This window comes from Condylura cristata, unplaced genomic scaffold, assembly GCF_000260355.1.
Source record: "Condylura cristata isolate star-nosed mole 26May11 unplaced genomic scaffold, ConCri1.0 scaffold00004, whole genome shotgun sequence".
NCBI lineage: Eukaryota > Metazoa > Chordata > Mammalia > Eulipotyphla > Talpidae > Condylura > Condylura cristata.
This window is the reverse complement of record NW_004567105.1, coordinates 14,362,855-14,378,380: the sequence shown is the minus strand read 5'-3', so window position 1 is coordinate 14,378,380 and position 15,526 is coordinate 14,362,855. Positions and strand designations below refer to the sequence as shown.

The following is a 15,526-nucleotide window of genomic DNA, read 5'->3' as shown; positions in this document are numbered from 1 at the left end:
TTATCTGACAATATTGAAAAAGAGTCTGGTGTGGTTGGCCAAACATTATATTGAATATTTGACTATGAGATTTAGGCTGCCTGGAGAACTTGATCAATGCCTGAGACAGTCATGAGCATAATTGTCTTTTACAGTGTAGAGAATGTGAGTTTACTGTATTCCTTTTTGGATTCATCAGAACCTGTCCCTAATTTCTTTAGTGTTGTCATTCATTCTTTCATTTACTCATTCATTCAGCATGTATCTACTAAGTACCTTCCTTGTGCTAGCTTCAGTAGATAGTACACACTAATTAAGACATTCAGCCTTTCTCTAGGAATTTAGACGCTACTAAAGAAGAAAGACAATTCATAGCCTAACAAAGAGGGAAGCGATGATGTTAAGAAAATAATCTCTTTGCATGAAGAGGAAGTGTGTTTGAAAGCACACATGACGAGGCAAACGTATGTCTATTTATGCATCTATTTATGTGAAGAGATATTGCAGGTAGTTTTAAAAACTTTTAATTGATATATAATGCCTATGCTACATATAGTAAAAATTATAAATCTGAAATACATAGCTCAATGAATTTATTCAAACTGAACACATTAAGTAACCACAGGACCCAGATTAAAAAAAAAATAGAATTTCACTGGCACCCAAGATGCCCTTTTCTGGTCGATACTTCAGGAGGGGAAATGAAATATATCAAAAGCTTTCTTTCCTATTCAACAATCTGCTTAATGCATACCTTCCTACATCGTGAGTCACCTCAGACCATTATTAGTCAGCCTTCAGAAATAGTTTCTCTGAGACAACTCCCCCCTCCTTGCAAACTGAAATCAATGATGAAAGTCCAGGTGAACCAGAGCAAAAATTTCCAGCTGTCAAATTAGCAAGCAGAAAGCATTTTTTCTTCACAAAAGATGTGTCTAGACTCATGGAAATTAGAAGGAAAAAAAAAATCCATTAGGTCATCAGGTGAAGGATTGTTCCCTCTGATATAATTCCTAGTTTTCTCTCTAGCTTAAGATAAGAGCAGCTGTTTTTATTCAAAGTCAAGCCATACACATAAAGCAAACCTAATGTATCCTTTATTATGGCAGTAGAAGGGAAGCATGCACTGAACCAATTAGATACTATAACCTCATAATGTTGCTTCAAAGTCTGTGGCATGTTATTAGAAACCAAGTGATACAGAGCATCTTTTATTTTGTGTTTAGAAAGCACAGGCTAGCTAGCATACCCAAAGGTGAGCCCACATAGGTGCAGGCAGACAAAGCACTCTTCCCCAGGGCATAGGAGCAAGGCAAGTAGTCTCCTCGGGAGTGCCGCTCTAAGTCATCAGCTACAATAAATGCAAAAGTCACTCTTTGCGTTGGACCGTCCTTTAATCTTTGCTCATAGAGTCTCATCAACATTTAAATAAAATGGCTAAAAGTAAGAGTGGGTCTATAACAGGCAAATAACTCAGGTTGAAGTCTCTCAGGTCATGTATTTGATGTTATTTTTTTCATAGAATTAGAAAGTTTGAAGCAAAGCCAAATCGTAGCATTTGCGTTGTAAACTTCAATCAAGTCTCTGTTGTTTGGTGACTTTTTCCAAAGAGCTGAAAACTTCCTTGCACATAGCAAAACTAGTGATTTGTTTAGCCAGAAATCATGTTTTTGCTTTGTATTCTGTCACTATGGCAGCTACTCCCATACTCAGGTGGTAGATTGACATAAGTATTTAATAGCTATTTGGCGACTGATGAAAGGCTGTGCTTACTAAATGAAGGAGTTAGAACTTAGCCATATCCCAAAGCATGTTCAGGAGAGGAGTGAGAAGGTTCTACTTGTTTGACAGGAAGATCCTTCTTGTGGTAGCATGGAGCACATATTACAAAGGAACAGACTTGGAGGCAAGTTGACTCACTGGCAGATAACAGTAATATTCCATAGTAGATGGTTTGAACTAAGGTAGGTTATGTTAAGATTGGGATAGATTTGAAGGATACTGAGAAAGTTAAATTTGTATATTCTGAAGATAGATAAAATCGCACGGGTCTGCATAGACATTGTGCAATGCATAAGTCTGAGGAAGGGAAAACTTTTATAATCATGGCATTTTCCCTGCCAGGTAAGTGTGATCTTTATATTTTGACTACAGAAAAATGTAAACATTTTTGCATAGCCAAGTAATGCTATGATCAAGGCCAAAGAAAGGTAAGCTGGAAACATATTTGCAACATTTAAGACACATAAAGGGATTATTTTGTTTCCTTATTTGTCAATGATGAAAATGATTGGTCTGTTTTCCAGTTAAAAAAAAATTTGAACAAAGGATATAAAAAGAGCCACAGAAAAGGAAAGAGTTTTTAAGCACATAAGATGATGTTTAGTCTCACTTATAATGAAGACTCAGTGATGGACTCCTTTTTGCCTAGCTGAGGGGAATGTAAATAGGTTCAACTTCTTTGGAAGTCATCTTGACAATGGTTATAAAAATCAAAGGATATAATTTTTTGAGCAATGTTTCTCTTAGGAATGTGTACACCTGCGTTGTCCAATTCAGTCACTATGTCTCCACCCGATTATCTAGCACTTGAAATGGGGCTTGTTTGAATTGAGGTGTATATTAAGTATAAAACATACACCAGGTTTCAAAGACACAGTACAAAAAAATAAGTAAAGTTTCACATTGTAAATGTTTACATGTAGTTGGGGCATAGTGGGTTAAAGGTATTTTTTACATTAATTTCACTCTTGATTTTCTTAATGTGAATGCTAGAGAATTTGAAATTGCACATGCTGTGCATGCTATATTACTAGTCAACAGTGCTACGCATATATTCCACTTGCATGTAAAAGAATTATACGTGCTTTAAGAATATCTGGAAGCATTTATAATTGTCACTGACAGAGGCTTCTCTAAATAAAACATAGTACAACCATACAGTGGAATATTATGTGATAAGAAAAAGAAATAAGATCTTTGTGTAGTCAGGCTGGGTAGTTTTCAGTATGCATTGTTAAGTGAAAAATAAATGAAGTACAGAACAGATTGTGTTTGGTGAATATTAAATCAATGTTGAAGAAACTGTATCAATTGTACATATACATAAAATATTTTTTGGAAGGATGCACAAGAAATTCTTTTTAGTTGCCCTAGAAAGAGAAATTATAATTCAGTATCAGAGATAGAAGATTTTTAAACTCAACCTATTTATGTAGATTAAATGGTTTACAATGTCTATTCATTACCTATTCAGGAAAAAAAAAAGTATTTATAGGTTTTCATTGCCTTTGAAGAAACCAAGCTCTGCAAAGAATTTCCTGAAGTCAGTTAATGATAACACAGCAATGTTTATTTTTTAAAAGTGGGGGTGAGAGACCAACATGCCCTATACATAGCACGCTCCTGTAAAATGTCTGTTCCTTTTCATTCCTCACACTCTGGCGCATAACACAGGTGACATGATGGAATCTTCCCCTATTTCAGGAATACCTTCAGTTACCTCCAGAATATGGCTCTAGGGATGACAAGTGAACATAGAAGAGGTCATGGTCTCTGACATGCCTCGAAATTACAATCAATCCCAGAACCTTGCTTGCTTGCTTTTATACCCCTCTCACCAAAATGGACAATATTCAGCTTCTATAATGAACAACTTTGCAGTCAGTACTATAGGCTGTCTGCTGTTTATTACTATATTTAGGGCTGAAGTGAACTTTCCTAGCTATTTTATCCTCTGCACTAAAATCTTCTCTTTCTTTGTCAGTTTCTTGATTCTTCAGTGTTTAAAACATTCTCCTTTATTTCTATACCAGAAGCTCTCTGCCTTGCTAACCTCTTTGTCTACTTCAATCACCTCTTCTCACTTTCATGAAGTTTGTGGATTGATTGTTTCTCTTTGGGTACATCCGACTTCCTAGTCCTTTGTCTAAATTTAAAACACTAGCGCGATATTTCAGAAAATATTCAGTGCTCAATCAATTACATTTGCTCATAAGCTATCTTTTGTTTTTTCTTTTTGAACAAATGTCTCGATTCAGATTCCTGATTTCCATTCCCATTGACTCTGCCTAAATCCAGAGCCTCTTTATCTTGTCTGGAATATGTCAATTAGTTCTTAACTCGTAGGCCTGCTTTCAGTCTCCCACCCCCACCCACTACCAACCCGCCACCTCCCAGCAATCTATTTTCCATTTCACTGCTATGGGTTGCAGTGGTGCCCGGCATATCAGGTGAGTAAGGCCAGACACGTGGCCACACATGAGCTGGGGACATCAGTATGAGTCAGGGGTAAAGAGCTAGGGGGAGGGATTTTTAAAAGTCTGGACTTTATTCTAAGGGCCCAGGTTTTAAGCAGAGCCGTCAAATGTAAGCAGAGATTTGCATTTTATGAATAGCATTTTATGAGCAGTTTGAAGGGTTGTGGAGGGATAATAGGCTGGAACCAGGAAAGCAAATCAGGAGGAGATTGTTCCAATAATCTAGTAAGAGTCAAGGATGATCCAAATTAAAATAATAGCAGAGGGACAGGGAGAGGTAGACAGATTTGAGAATTATTCATCAGTAAAACATAATGGATTAGTGATTACCTATTTGGATGTTTGTGGGCAGGAGGGAAGGAACAAGAAAATCAGAATTGACCTGCAATGTCTGGTTCGAGCCCTTGGGTGCTATGAGGAGGAAGCAGGAATGATCTGCCAGAGAAGCAGTTGTGTGATTTGATTAAAGATGGTAGCAATCGAGTATATAGGGCTGCACTCAGGCGAGAGATTCAGCTGCAGACATTCATTCTTCATCTATTTACTCATTCAGCAAATAAGCCTGGAGTCCCCACTGTGTGCCAGATACTGTATACTAAGCACCAGGAGTCAGGCAAAGAAACAGAACAAAGGTCCTATGCTCGTGGCATATTTCATTTCAGTAAAAACGACTAAATAATTCAAACAGGGAAGTAAGCATATACCACAGTAAAATGTCAGCTAGGGATGTGTTTTGAAGAAGAATAATTCATATAAGAAGGCAGAGCATAGTGACAGGTGGTGGGGGAGTTTCAAGAAGGTATTTTCGGGGGAAGCACATTGGAAGAGGTGATACTGGCGCACACACCTGGTGGAAGTGCCAGAAGGAGCCACGGGAGAGTTGAAGGGAAAAGAGTGCAAGGAAGAACATGAGGGGTGTTGAAAGTCTGAAGAGGTGGTGGCAGCTGCAGCCAAAGGCTGGAAGAGCGGACGGGATAGCAAGGGCGACTTAATAAGACCCCTACCAGTACCTGACAATCTTAAATTTCTAAGTATGTATCTTCTTGCTTCCTTTAGAAAACAAGCCACACCCTTGAGGTGGTACTAATTCCTTCCTCCACCATGACTTGCCAGCTCTTGACAAATCTCATAGCCTGTATCACTCTGCATCACTGCTGCTTGTTACCTGGATATGATCTGAGTTTCTCCAAGGTAGGGATGCTGTTCTTCTTGGTGATTGAAATGCCCATTCCTGATTCCTAGGAACTTGGAGGGTCGAGTAATGTGTGTTGCCAGAACAATAATGACAAAAAAGCTTGGGGGCATGTCTTTGAAAGCTGCTTTAAAATATTGTCTGACTACTTTACCGGTTTTAGATTTTGATGCCTTAACATACGAATAAGGTTAATGTTGCAATGGAAGATATTGTTATTTATTTTAAAATTTGGTTGACTTAAAAAATACATAGGAATAAGTTGAAGTCACAAAACCACAGGATTTTAATTAAAAACAGAATTGTCCTTTATCTCTGTGGCCTCATCTCTACTCCCCCAAAGGTAACCCTTTCAACTCTTTTTGTTGTGACTTTGTGTTCCTCGCCATCTCTCTAAATAAGCTACTTTTAGATATTTTTTTTTTCAGTTTCAGACTTTACCTATTGATTTTCCACCATAGAAGATAGGGAATAAGTTCTTACAGCAGTCTCCTCAATGCCAATCAAACAGAAATATACACTTCTCATCTTCCTACCAACCCAATACAGCAATATTATATTTTGGTTAAATTAATATTTCACTTTCACTTTTTTATAGCCATGTAAATATTGCTCATAACAGAGTTATATGGTACACTATGACTTATTCTTATTTTTTCTGGCACTTTTGTTTCCTTAGTGATGGCTTTTGGTTATTGCTTGGTTTTCCAGTTTTTATTCCTGCAATCATGAGTTAAATCCCCAACATTTTTCTACCACTTGTACTATAAATCTCTTCTTAACATGTTAAACATCAGGTGTGTGTGTGTGTGTGTGTGTGTGTGTGTGTTTATTTTGACAACAGCACTGCTGTTTGATTGGCCTTTGATTGGCTGTCTGTACTGGTTGCTTTTTGGGGCCTGTGCCTATATGATATTCTGGAATTTTCCTTCACCAACATCCAAGGGTTCACTTTCCTCTCTTTGACTGGAAGCCCATCATCCTCTTTTAATTTATATCTTTGTTTTGGTGTAACAACTCTTTAAGTAGCTCTGTGATATCTACTGAGACTTCACTTCTTTGAAAGTATTTTTATTCCTCCCTGACATCTGGATGATAATATGGCTAGATAGTATTTGGTTCATAATCACATTTGCTCAAAACTATGAAGGTATTATTCCATTGCCTTATAATTACCAATGCTACTATTAAGAACATGAAAGCCACTCTGGTTCCTGAAAGATATTACTTTTTTCTTTTTTTATTATTTAATAGGAATGTCTAAAATCTCAAGCTAATATTCTGAAATTAGACAATTATGTTGGAGGCTTTTAAAAATAATTAATTTTGTTTATCTCTTAGAGGTAAAAGATAGCACTTTATTTCTCACTGATCAGAAGCTATTAGTGTCCAATATTTTAAAAATAAAATGTAGAGGTATAATGGATAGCCTTATTACTATCACCATTGTTTTTGGAGGTCTCGACCAGGACAATAAGACTAAAAAGGAAAATTAAAAACACACAAAATTTAATATGTATACAACATGATTATGTGCTAAAAATCATAATACAGGATAAAGCATCTCAAACTAATAACTGCATTTAGCAAGTTGTTATACAAATACAACATACAAAAGCATACCCTTCTATAAATTTTGACAGACATATTAAAGTCACCACAGCACTCAAAAAAGGAACTTTTCCATCACCATGAACCTTGCCTCCTCTATCATTCACCCCTTCCCCTACCAACAAAGTGCCATATTGCTTTCTGTCACGATGGATTAATTTGCACTACATCTATATTAATATCAGGTATAGATACTCTGACTTTCTTTAAATTTTTTTTGACTAGGCATTTGCATTCCAATGTAAATGTTTGAATTAGCCCGTCAGTTTCCACAAAAATGAAATAAATCCCCGGGAATTTTGTAGAGATTAAGATGAATGTAGACATTAATCTGGAAAAAAAAATGACATTCTAATGATATTGTTTTCTATCTCATTGATATAATGTGACATAATTATTTATATCTTTAATTCTCTCACTTTCATAGTTTTAAATGAATAGTTGTACATATTTTATAAATTAAATATTTCATTCTTTTGAATGACAATGGAAATGAATTGTAATATTTATTTTGTTTTTCTTTTGTTTATTGCTAGGACATAGAATTACTACTCAGTTTTTGTATATTGTATTTGAATAACAGGACTTGCACTTATTGGTTCTTGGTCCTTTATTCTGTATTCCTTATGATTTTTCAGTATATAAATTAAATTTTGTGTGCTTTTTAATTTTCCTTTTTAGTCTTATTGCCCTGGCTGGGACCTCCAAAACAATGGTGATAATAGTAATGAAACTGGACATTTTTGTATTGTTCTCAGCTTTTAGGTGAAAAGCATTCAGTCGGTCACTATTAAGTACAAAGCTACCTACGCATCTTTCAGATATATAGTTGAAGATGTTTCTCTCTCTTCTTTCGCCTCATTTACTGAGAGTTATTAATCATGGATGAATATTGATTTATTTCTAAATGCTTTTACTTCATCTTTTGCTTGATATTTATATGGGTATTCTTTCTTTTGTGAATATGGTAAATCACATTAATTAATTTTTGCATTTCTGTAATAAACCTTATTTGGTCATGAACTATAGTTCTCTCTATATGTTACCAGATTAACTTACATATATAACTTAAGCACATATATACATAGTTTATGTTTGTAATATCTTTGCCAGTTTTAGTGACATAGTAATACTGTTCTTGTTAAATGTGTTTAGGCGACAAGACATCACATGCACAAAAAGAAAATTACAGAGATCCCTGATGAATATGGATGCAAGAATCTTCAGCAAAAACTTAGCGAATTGAATTCAGTAACTTGTCATGAACAGTGGGATTTATCCCAGGGTCACAAGAATGGTACAATAGCTGAAAAACCAGTCAATGTAATTTATTATGTCAAAAAAAGAAACCATAAAAATCATACATTCCTATTAATAGATGCAGAGAAGGCATTTGATAATATTCAACTTCCATTTATGAACAAAACCCTTAAAAATCTGGGATAGATGAAACACACCTCAATATAATAAAGGCTATTTTTACAAACCCACAATGAACATCATACTCAAAGGTGAATGACTGAAAGTTTTTCCTCTAAGTTATAAGGATGTCCACTTTTTTTTTTTTTTAAGATTTATTTATTTGTTCATACAGAACTGGGGTACAGGCCAGAGGCTCAGGGGCTGCGAGAGACTTCACCAGAAACAGTGGAGAGCAGAAAAGGCAGATCTACGAAGTACACTGCTGAGGGGGGCAGTGGGCGGGTCAGGAGAGGTCTGCCTCGCATGTGGTAACCTCCGGGGCAGGCGGGAATCGAACTCAAGCGGAAGTGGTTTAGTTTCTCAGTGCTGTGCTTTAACCCGCTGCGCCACCAGGGAGGACCAGGATGTCCACTTTTATCATGACTGTTCAAAACAATGTTAGAAGTCTAAGCTGGAACAGTTAGCTAAGAGAAAGATATAAAAGGAATCAAATTGGGAAAAATGAAGTAAAATAATCCCTATTTGCAGAAGACATATTAATATACATAGAAGATCCTAACGACCATTAAAAAGTAAATGATACAATATAAAGTGGTAGGTTACAAAATCAATTTAAAAATTGTTGCATTTCTATTTGCAAATAATAAGCTACAAGAGAAAGGCACCAAGAAAATGATCTATTTACAATGGTATAAAAATAATTAAATATCTAGAAGTAAACTTAGCAAATGTAATAAAGGACCTATACAATGAAAACTATCAGGCATTGTTAAAAAAAATAGAAGACACACACAAACACACACAAATAAAAGATATTCCTTATTCATGAAGTAGAAAAATTAACATTATTAAAGTAGCGATATTACCCAAAGCAATATACAGATTTAATGCAGTCCCTATCAAGGCTGCAAAGGCCCTCATCAAGGAATTAGAGCAAACATTACTGAAATTCTTGTGGAATGCAAACTTGTCCAGCCACTATGGAAAGCTGTGTGGTGGTTCCTCAGAAAACTAAAAATGGATCTATCATAGGAGCCAGTCATTCCACTCCCAGGTATCTATCCAAAGAATCAATTCATGCATTCCCATGTTCATTGCAACCTTAAAAACAATAAGCAAGCTATGGAAACAACCTAAGTGCCCCCAAACAGATGCATGGATTAAGACGATATGATATATATACACAGTGGAACATTATTCAACACGCAAAAATACTAACTCATGCCGTTTGTGAAAACACGGATGGAGCTGAAATAAGTCGGGAGGAAGATAAATATCCCATGGTGTCACTTATATGTAGGATGTAGAGAGACCAAACAAAGGGTTAAGAAAAACACAGAGCTTGCAAACTGACCATAGTTTTGAAGCACCCAGCAGGTCAGGAAAGAGGTCAAAATACAGGAGGGAAGAGCACAAAGGACTTTGGTGATGGATCATGGGTGCTATGGTGGTGGGAAAACTTGACAAGACTTCAACTACTATCCCCAAATTAACAATGGTGTAAGCATTAAAAAAAACGAGGTACTGAAAACAAAATTCTCATGAAACAAAAACAAGACACGAATGAATGAGAAAGGCCGTGTCCCAGAGCCACCGCTGGGATGGAGTCATCCCATGCAATTCTTGCCCTAAGGACTTGGGTGGAGACCCAGTAACTAGCCAGGTTCTACCCTTACTCCACCAACCCAAGCCTCTGCAACAGCAGCGCCTCCCCTAGTGACGCCAAGGAAGGCGGGACTTCCGGCCGCCTAAGTTTAACAGTCCAGGCGGGAGCCGGAAGCCCAACGCGGAGCGGGCTGCGCCGTGGCCCCCGGTGTACCGCGACTCGGAGGTGAGGTTCCGGAGGCCCCGGGGTCAGCGGCCGGCCGCTCGCCGCGTCTCGGCACGTTCCCCACCTCCGCCCGCCCTCCCGCCACCTCTGGGGACGGGCCGGAGGTCCCTGAGGTCCGCGTGCCCCGCCTGGGCGCTCGAGACTGTTGCCCGGCTGGGGCGCGGCGGCGCGTTGGGCGCGGAAGTGCCCGGGAGCCGCGGGCCGGGGTCGCGCCCCTCGGCCTGCGACGCTCCGCCCCGGCCTGAGAGGTGGCTGCGGGGTCGGCCTGGTAGGTCAGTGGCAGCTCTGGGAGGGGTGTTGTTCCGGAAAGTTTGCTGCTTCTGCACAAGTCCGTCACCACTTTAGTAAACCTCTCCAACAACTCGTGTAGCAGGCCCTCACATGCAGTTTATCAGGTAAGCCCTGCTGGGCAGTCCTGCAAGTAAAGTGCATTTTTGGTAACTGAAAGTCGAAGAAGTTGTGTTTGTTTACCCTGAGTGTTGTAGCGGGACGGTTTCACGTAGCCGCTATCCGGCGATCTGTGGGCGGCCCGCAATTAACGCCTGTTGTCCTGACAGCTCTCTTCTGGGACCCTCCGAAAGAGTGATGTTATATGACTCGTAAACGTGCTCAGTGCTCTGAAGACAGGTAGGTGGGCAGGCAGGTGCTCCTTTCCCCACCCCCCGACCCCCCCTTCAGAGACGGAAGACTATGAATTGGCCGAAGTCACTGTCGCTAAACTCAGAACCTACTTTTTCTGAACTTCGATTATGTAGGTTCAGACTATACCACACCGCTCAAGAGTAATATTGTGTTTATGGGTTTAGAGATGGCTTTTCCAGCCCTTCATTGAGTAGGTTCATGTTTAAGACACCAAATCCAAACTCTCGGTTTTCAGCAGGTGGACTGTAGGGGCATTTGGTAACATTGTATTTATCTGATGAATGAAACATAACGGATCACATAGGTTAAATAAGTTTCAGCTTTTTTTTTTTCTAATAAACATTAAGTTTTGTGGTCTTGAGAATCAAAGAGCTCTATAATTTATTATGCCTTTAACCTACCCCCTGAAATAAGGTTTACTGTGATGTCTTAGGATCCAGTCTGTGACATCACTAATGCTTTGGTGCACTCTTTTTTTCTATGCCCACCAGGAGGGCTTGAAAGGGATATTTCTAGGTCCCCTCTCTTTTCCCTTTTACCTATATACTTTGAACATTTTTTTTCCTGACCTATTATGCATTATTAACGTCTTTAAATGTCTGCCTAGAGGGTTTTCTTAACTTCTTAGATTGCCTTGGTTTGTGAAATCACTTTGTTAGAATTTTATATGCTGTGAATGAATAAAACAAACAAGGGCACTAATGTAGACCAAGTATTGGCTTAAGGATTTAGTGACATCTTCTTTGGTTATATTTGCTAATTTTGGAGTACTTTGGAAAAACTTGGCCAGGTGTCCTATAAATCATGCTAATGAAGTTGGATTTCATTGTAATTGTTACAGAGAGCCATGGGAGGGTCAACTAAAAGATTAAGACCTAGTTTATATTTTAGAATGATCACTTCAGTTATTTAGAAGTGAGCACACTGGGACACAAGTGGAAAGTAGAGCTATGTGCTTTAAATGAGATGCAATACTTTTTCTTTGCCTGTCCTTCAGTGTTTTAAAAATTTACTGTTTTAACCTATTTGTAGGTGCAGTCATGCAGGAAAACCTCAGATTTGCCTCATCAGGAGATGATATTAGAATATGGGACGCTTCATCTATGACACTGGTGGATAAATTCAACCCACACACATCACCACATGGAATCAGCTCAATGTGTTGGAGCAGCAATAGTATCCTTTTTTTTTTAAATACCAATCACCTTTTTGTTAGGTTAAGTGGTCAATATCTATGAAAGTTTGTATGTGAACCATAATGAGAAATATGTCTTATATAGCGCTGAAAGATAATGTGAAGCAGTTTAATACACGGTGATGCAGTACACACTGATATCCTCTGTTGATTTCATTAGAAAAATTTCAGTTGCTGCCCATTATAATGGAAAATACTGCTCTTCCTAGAATATAGTGTATTTAATTTTTGCAAGGTTTTGGAGTGAATTTTTGTATTTACATTTGGATATTTGTGAATCTACACTGCAAATTAAAGACAACTCAGAACCAGAAGCCAAGGTTTGGGGAGGAGATAAAAGTCATCAAACATCCCAGCTTACTGATATACTCCCTGTGTTTTTCTTCCTTTCTTTCTGTGATGAAAATAGTCTCATTTCCTGAACAAATTCTTATTACTGCATTTTCCTAAGCATTTTATGATTCTGATTCATTCCCTCCCTGACTTAGTAAGCTTGTAAGTGTGTAAGGAATGAAACTAGGAAATCAGTGTTCCGACTTCATACTAGCGATAGTGTAGACCAGATTATTCTTTGTTGCGGGGGCTTATCTTGCGCGTTGTACAGTACTTCAGAGCCTTCCCGACCCCTTGTACCCGTAGCTCACAGTATGACAACCAAAAATGTTCCCAGAATTTCTAAATGTCATCTGGGGTCCAGAATCAGCACACTTGAGAACCACTATGTAAATAAAGTACTGTGTACAACTTGTGTGTGAAAATATTCTATATAATTTGCATGCTAAAAATTACTCTTTTGTGGAACTCCATACTCTTTTTTTTTTTTTAAACAAAGTTTTAACAAATGTCTGATCCTATCAATACCAAATCATTAATATTCTACTTCCTGATGAAAGCATAGGCCTTTAGGTTTTAGAATAACTCCATACTCTTTTTTTTTTTTTAAACAAAGTTTTAACAAATGTCTGATCCTATCAATACCAAATCATTAATATTCTACTTCCTGATGAAATTAAAAATATAAATGCTTAATATGATTGATTCATGAAAAAAATTCAAAGTTTTTATGCCCAACCTAATTTTGCAAATACATACAAAAATAAAATTTCTTTCTGAATTAAATTTCTTCATCATTTATTTTGCTAATCAAGGAATGATGAAGAGGTAAATTCACCTTTTCAAGATAAATTAGAGGGGTAAATAGGTCACACTCTTGTTTTTATTTTTTCATGCATTTCTTACATTCTGACAAGAGTAGTGGTAAATGGGAGAATCAAGGAAAGGGAAATGATTTGTCAGTTTTATAATCATATCAAGTTTGGAATGATTTTTTTGAATAATGTATGCAGTACATTTATAATCCATGCTCTATTTACAAAATATCCAGTGTTCAAATCATAAGTAATGCAGTTGGCACTTTGTTGAAAATGACTGGGTAGTTCTCTTGGTTATAGTAGAGTGCTGATAAGCATAGCTTTAAATTTCAATATTTTAATTTATGACTCAAAATCAAGCTCTTGTTTGTATACTGTGCTTATCTTTATTTTATCTTTATATTTATTTTGTGTTCACTATTCCACTTATAATTTATGTAAATGAGATATTTAATTTTTAAAATAATTAAACAGTAATTTGAAATTAAATTTTAAGAGAATTTAATTGAAATAAAGTTAAGGCTTTTCCATAATACAAATAGTTGCTAATTGACCACATTTATTATTTATATTTGCTCTTTTTACTGTACTATGTAATCTTAATACATTTAAGATTAAATCATTCTTTCACAAAAATTCCAGTTATGAAAATGCCATATTTTTGGTGGAAAAATAGGAGACAAATGTTAGTATTTGCTTCCTAGCTTACATTGGTACCAGACACTGTATTAATAACTATCTTGAAGAGTTTTTATATAGTTTTTATAGAGCTTTTATGAAAAAGTCTGATTGCTATTTGCTAATGGTTGCTATTATCATGCCCTATTCTTGAAGGATAAAATTAGACCTTCTGGCTTACTCTTTGAAAATGGGGTAGTATTTCACATGGGTGAGATAGCTTTCAAGTGGTAGCAAAGCCCGAAAGGACAGTCTTTCCCTGTGGTAGTAGAAAGGAGAATCAGGCTTAGTAATTGGTAACCTGAGCCATTTTTGAAAGCTAATGTGGAAGCTATATTCATTTGCTTGTTTTCTTAGTTTAGTGCATTTATTTTTATTATCACAATTCTTAGAATGATAGTCTAATGCTAGAGAGACTCGTGGAAGTTATTTGATGCTCCCTAACTCTTCATCTAGATAACTTTCTAGTGACAGCATCTTCCAGTGGTGACAAAATTGTTGTTTCAAGTTGCAAATGTAAACCTGTTCCACTTTTAGAGCTCGGTGAAGGGGTAAGTGACTTCTTATGAAAATTTTAAAAATCTTTGTCCTATTTGGGTGGTAATTGCTTATTTACTGTGGTGCTTGCAACTAAATATAAAGCTTTCTGAAAGCATTATTTCTGACCTAAAGTCAGCATAATGCAGTAACAGCTAAAGTTGAGTGAACACAGATATATCTTCAGATGAAATAATACTAGATACAAGGGTATCAGTTGGGACTTAGAGTTTGTCAACGGGACACTTGCTTTCTCTCTTTCCTCACTGAGAAGTTCCTTAAAATTGCTATCATTTTTTAAAAGGACCCCAAGTCTCTAGATTTCTCTACCTTAAGAGCCCTTATGATGTAGCCTTATGCTCACTGACTTTGGTCTCGGGGCTATCAGCTTCAGACTCTAGCTGATGGTAACCTTCTGCTTTAGTTTCTGTCTACCCTATTTTGAAGCATCTGCTAAAGCCTCCCCAAACTCACTGGGACAGTATACCTTTGTCAATATGAAACTTGGAGCATTTAAATAAAGCTCTCACTGATTATTGTTTCATTATCTTTCTGTTTTATAAGTTAATCCTTATGATTTAAGAAGATAATGCTGGCACTCTTGAAAGCTATTTCTTTTTAAAATAAGGTTTAAATAAAAATACAACTGTTTGGTAGCTTACTTTTTAAGTTTCAGAGTTTTTGTAGCAGACCCTAAATCACTCTGAATTGCCATAATTTTACACACTGGAGTTGTTAATGTAGCCCAATTAGAAAGAAAACAGCAGGGCAATCTACTAGAAACACATCTACTTTAAAAAGGACTTAGAACTTTTATCACTTCTTTCCTAAAGATATGTCATGGGATAGATCCGAACAACAGTTCCCATTCACAGATGGAGACAGAGAGAGTCTCTGCTATGGGTAGAAATGTTTTTTGAGCCATTCTGCCTTTCAAACTCAGATAAGTAAAACTGAGGCAGAAAGTATCCCTGGCTGATAAATGGTAAACTGTACTTTTAAGAGCAGGGAAAACATCTTAGCCATCTT

The 15,526-nt window shown here is 37.0% G+C and overlaps 1 protein-coding gene across 3 annotated transcripts in view; it reads left to right on the top strand.

Moving 5' to 3' along the window:
- The first annotated feature begins 10,554 nt into the window (after positions 1-10,554).
- NEDD1 (neural precursor cell expressed, developmentally down-regulated 1) overlaps positions 10,555-15,526 on the top strand; it is a 33,720-nt gene continuing 28,748 nt past the window's right edge. For 2 of the 3 annotated variants that reach the window (XM_004675790.2, XM_012735027.1), the window contains exons 1-3: positions 10,555-10,689; positions 11,969-12,112; positions 14,417-14,511. In XM_004675790.2, coding sequence (XP_004675847.1) covers positions 11,977-12,112; positions 14,417-14,511 — 231 coding nt within the window. In that variant the 5' untranslated portion in view covers positions 10,555-10,689; positions 11,969-11,976. Of the gene's footprint in view, positions 10,690-10,876; positions 10,922-11,968; positions 12,113-14,416; positions 14,512-15,526 lie in introns of those variants that run through there. The other variant, XM_012735026.1, reaches the window with a different exon arrangement.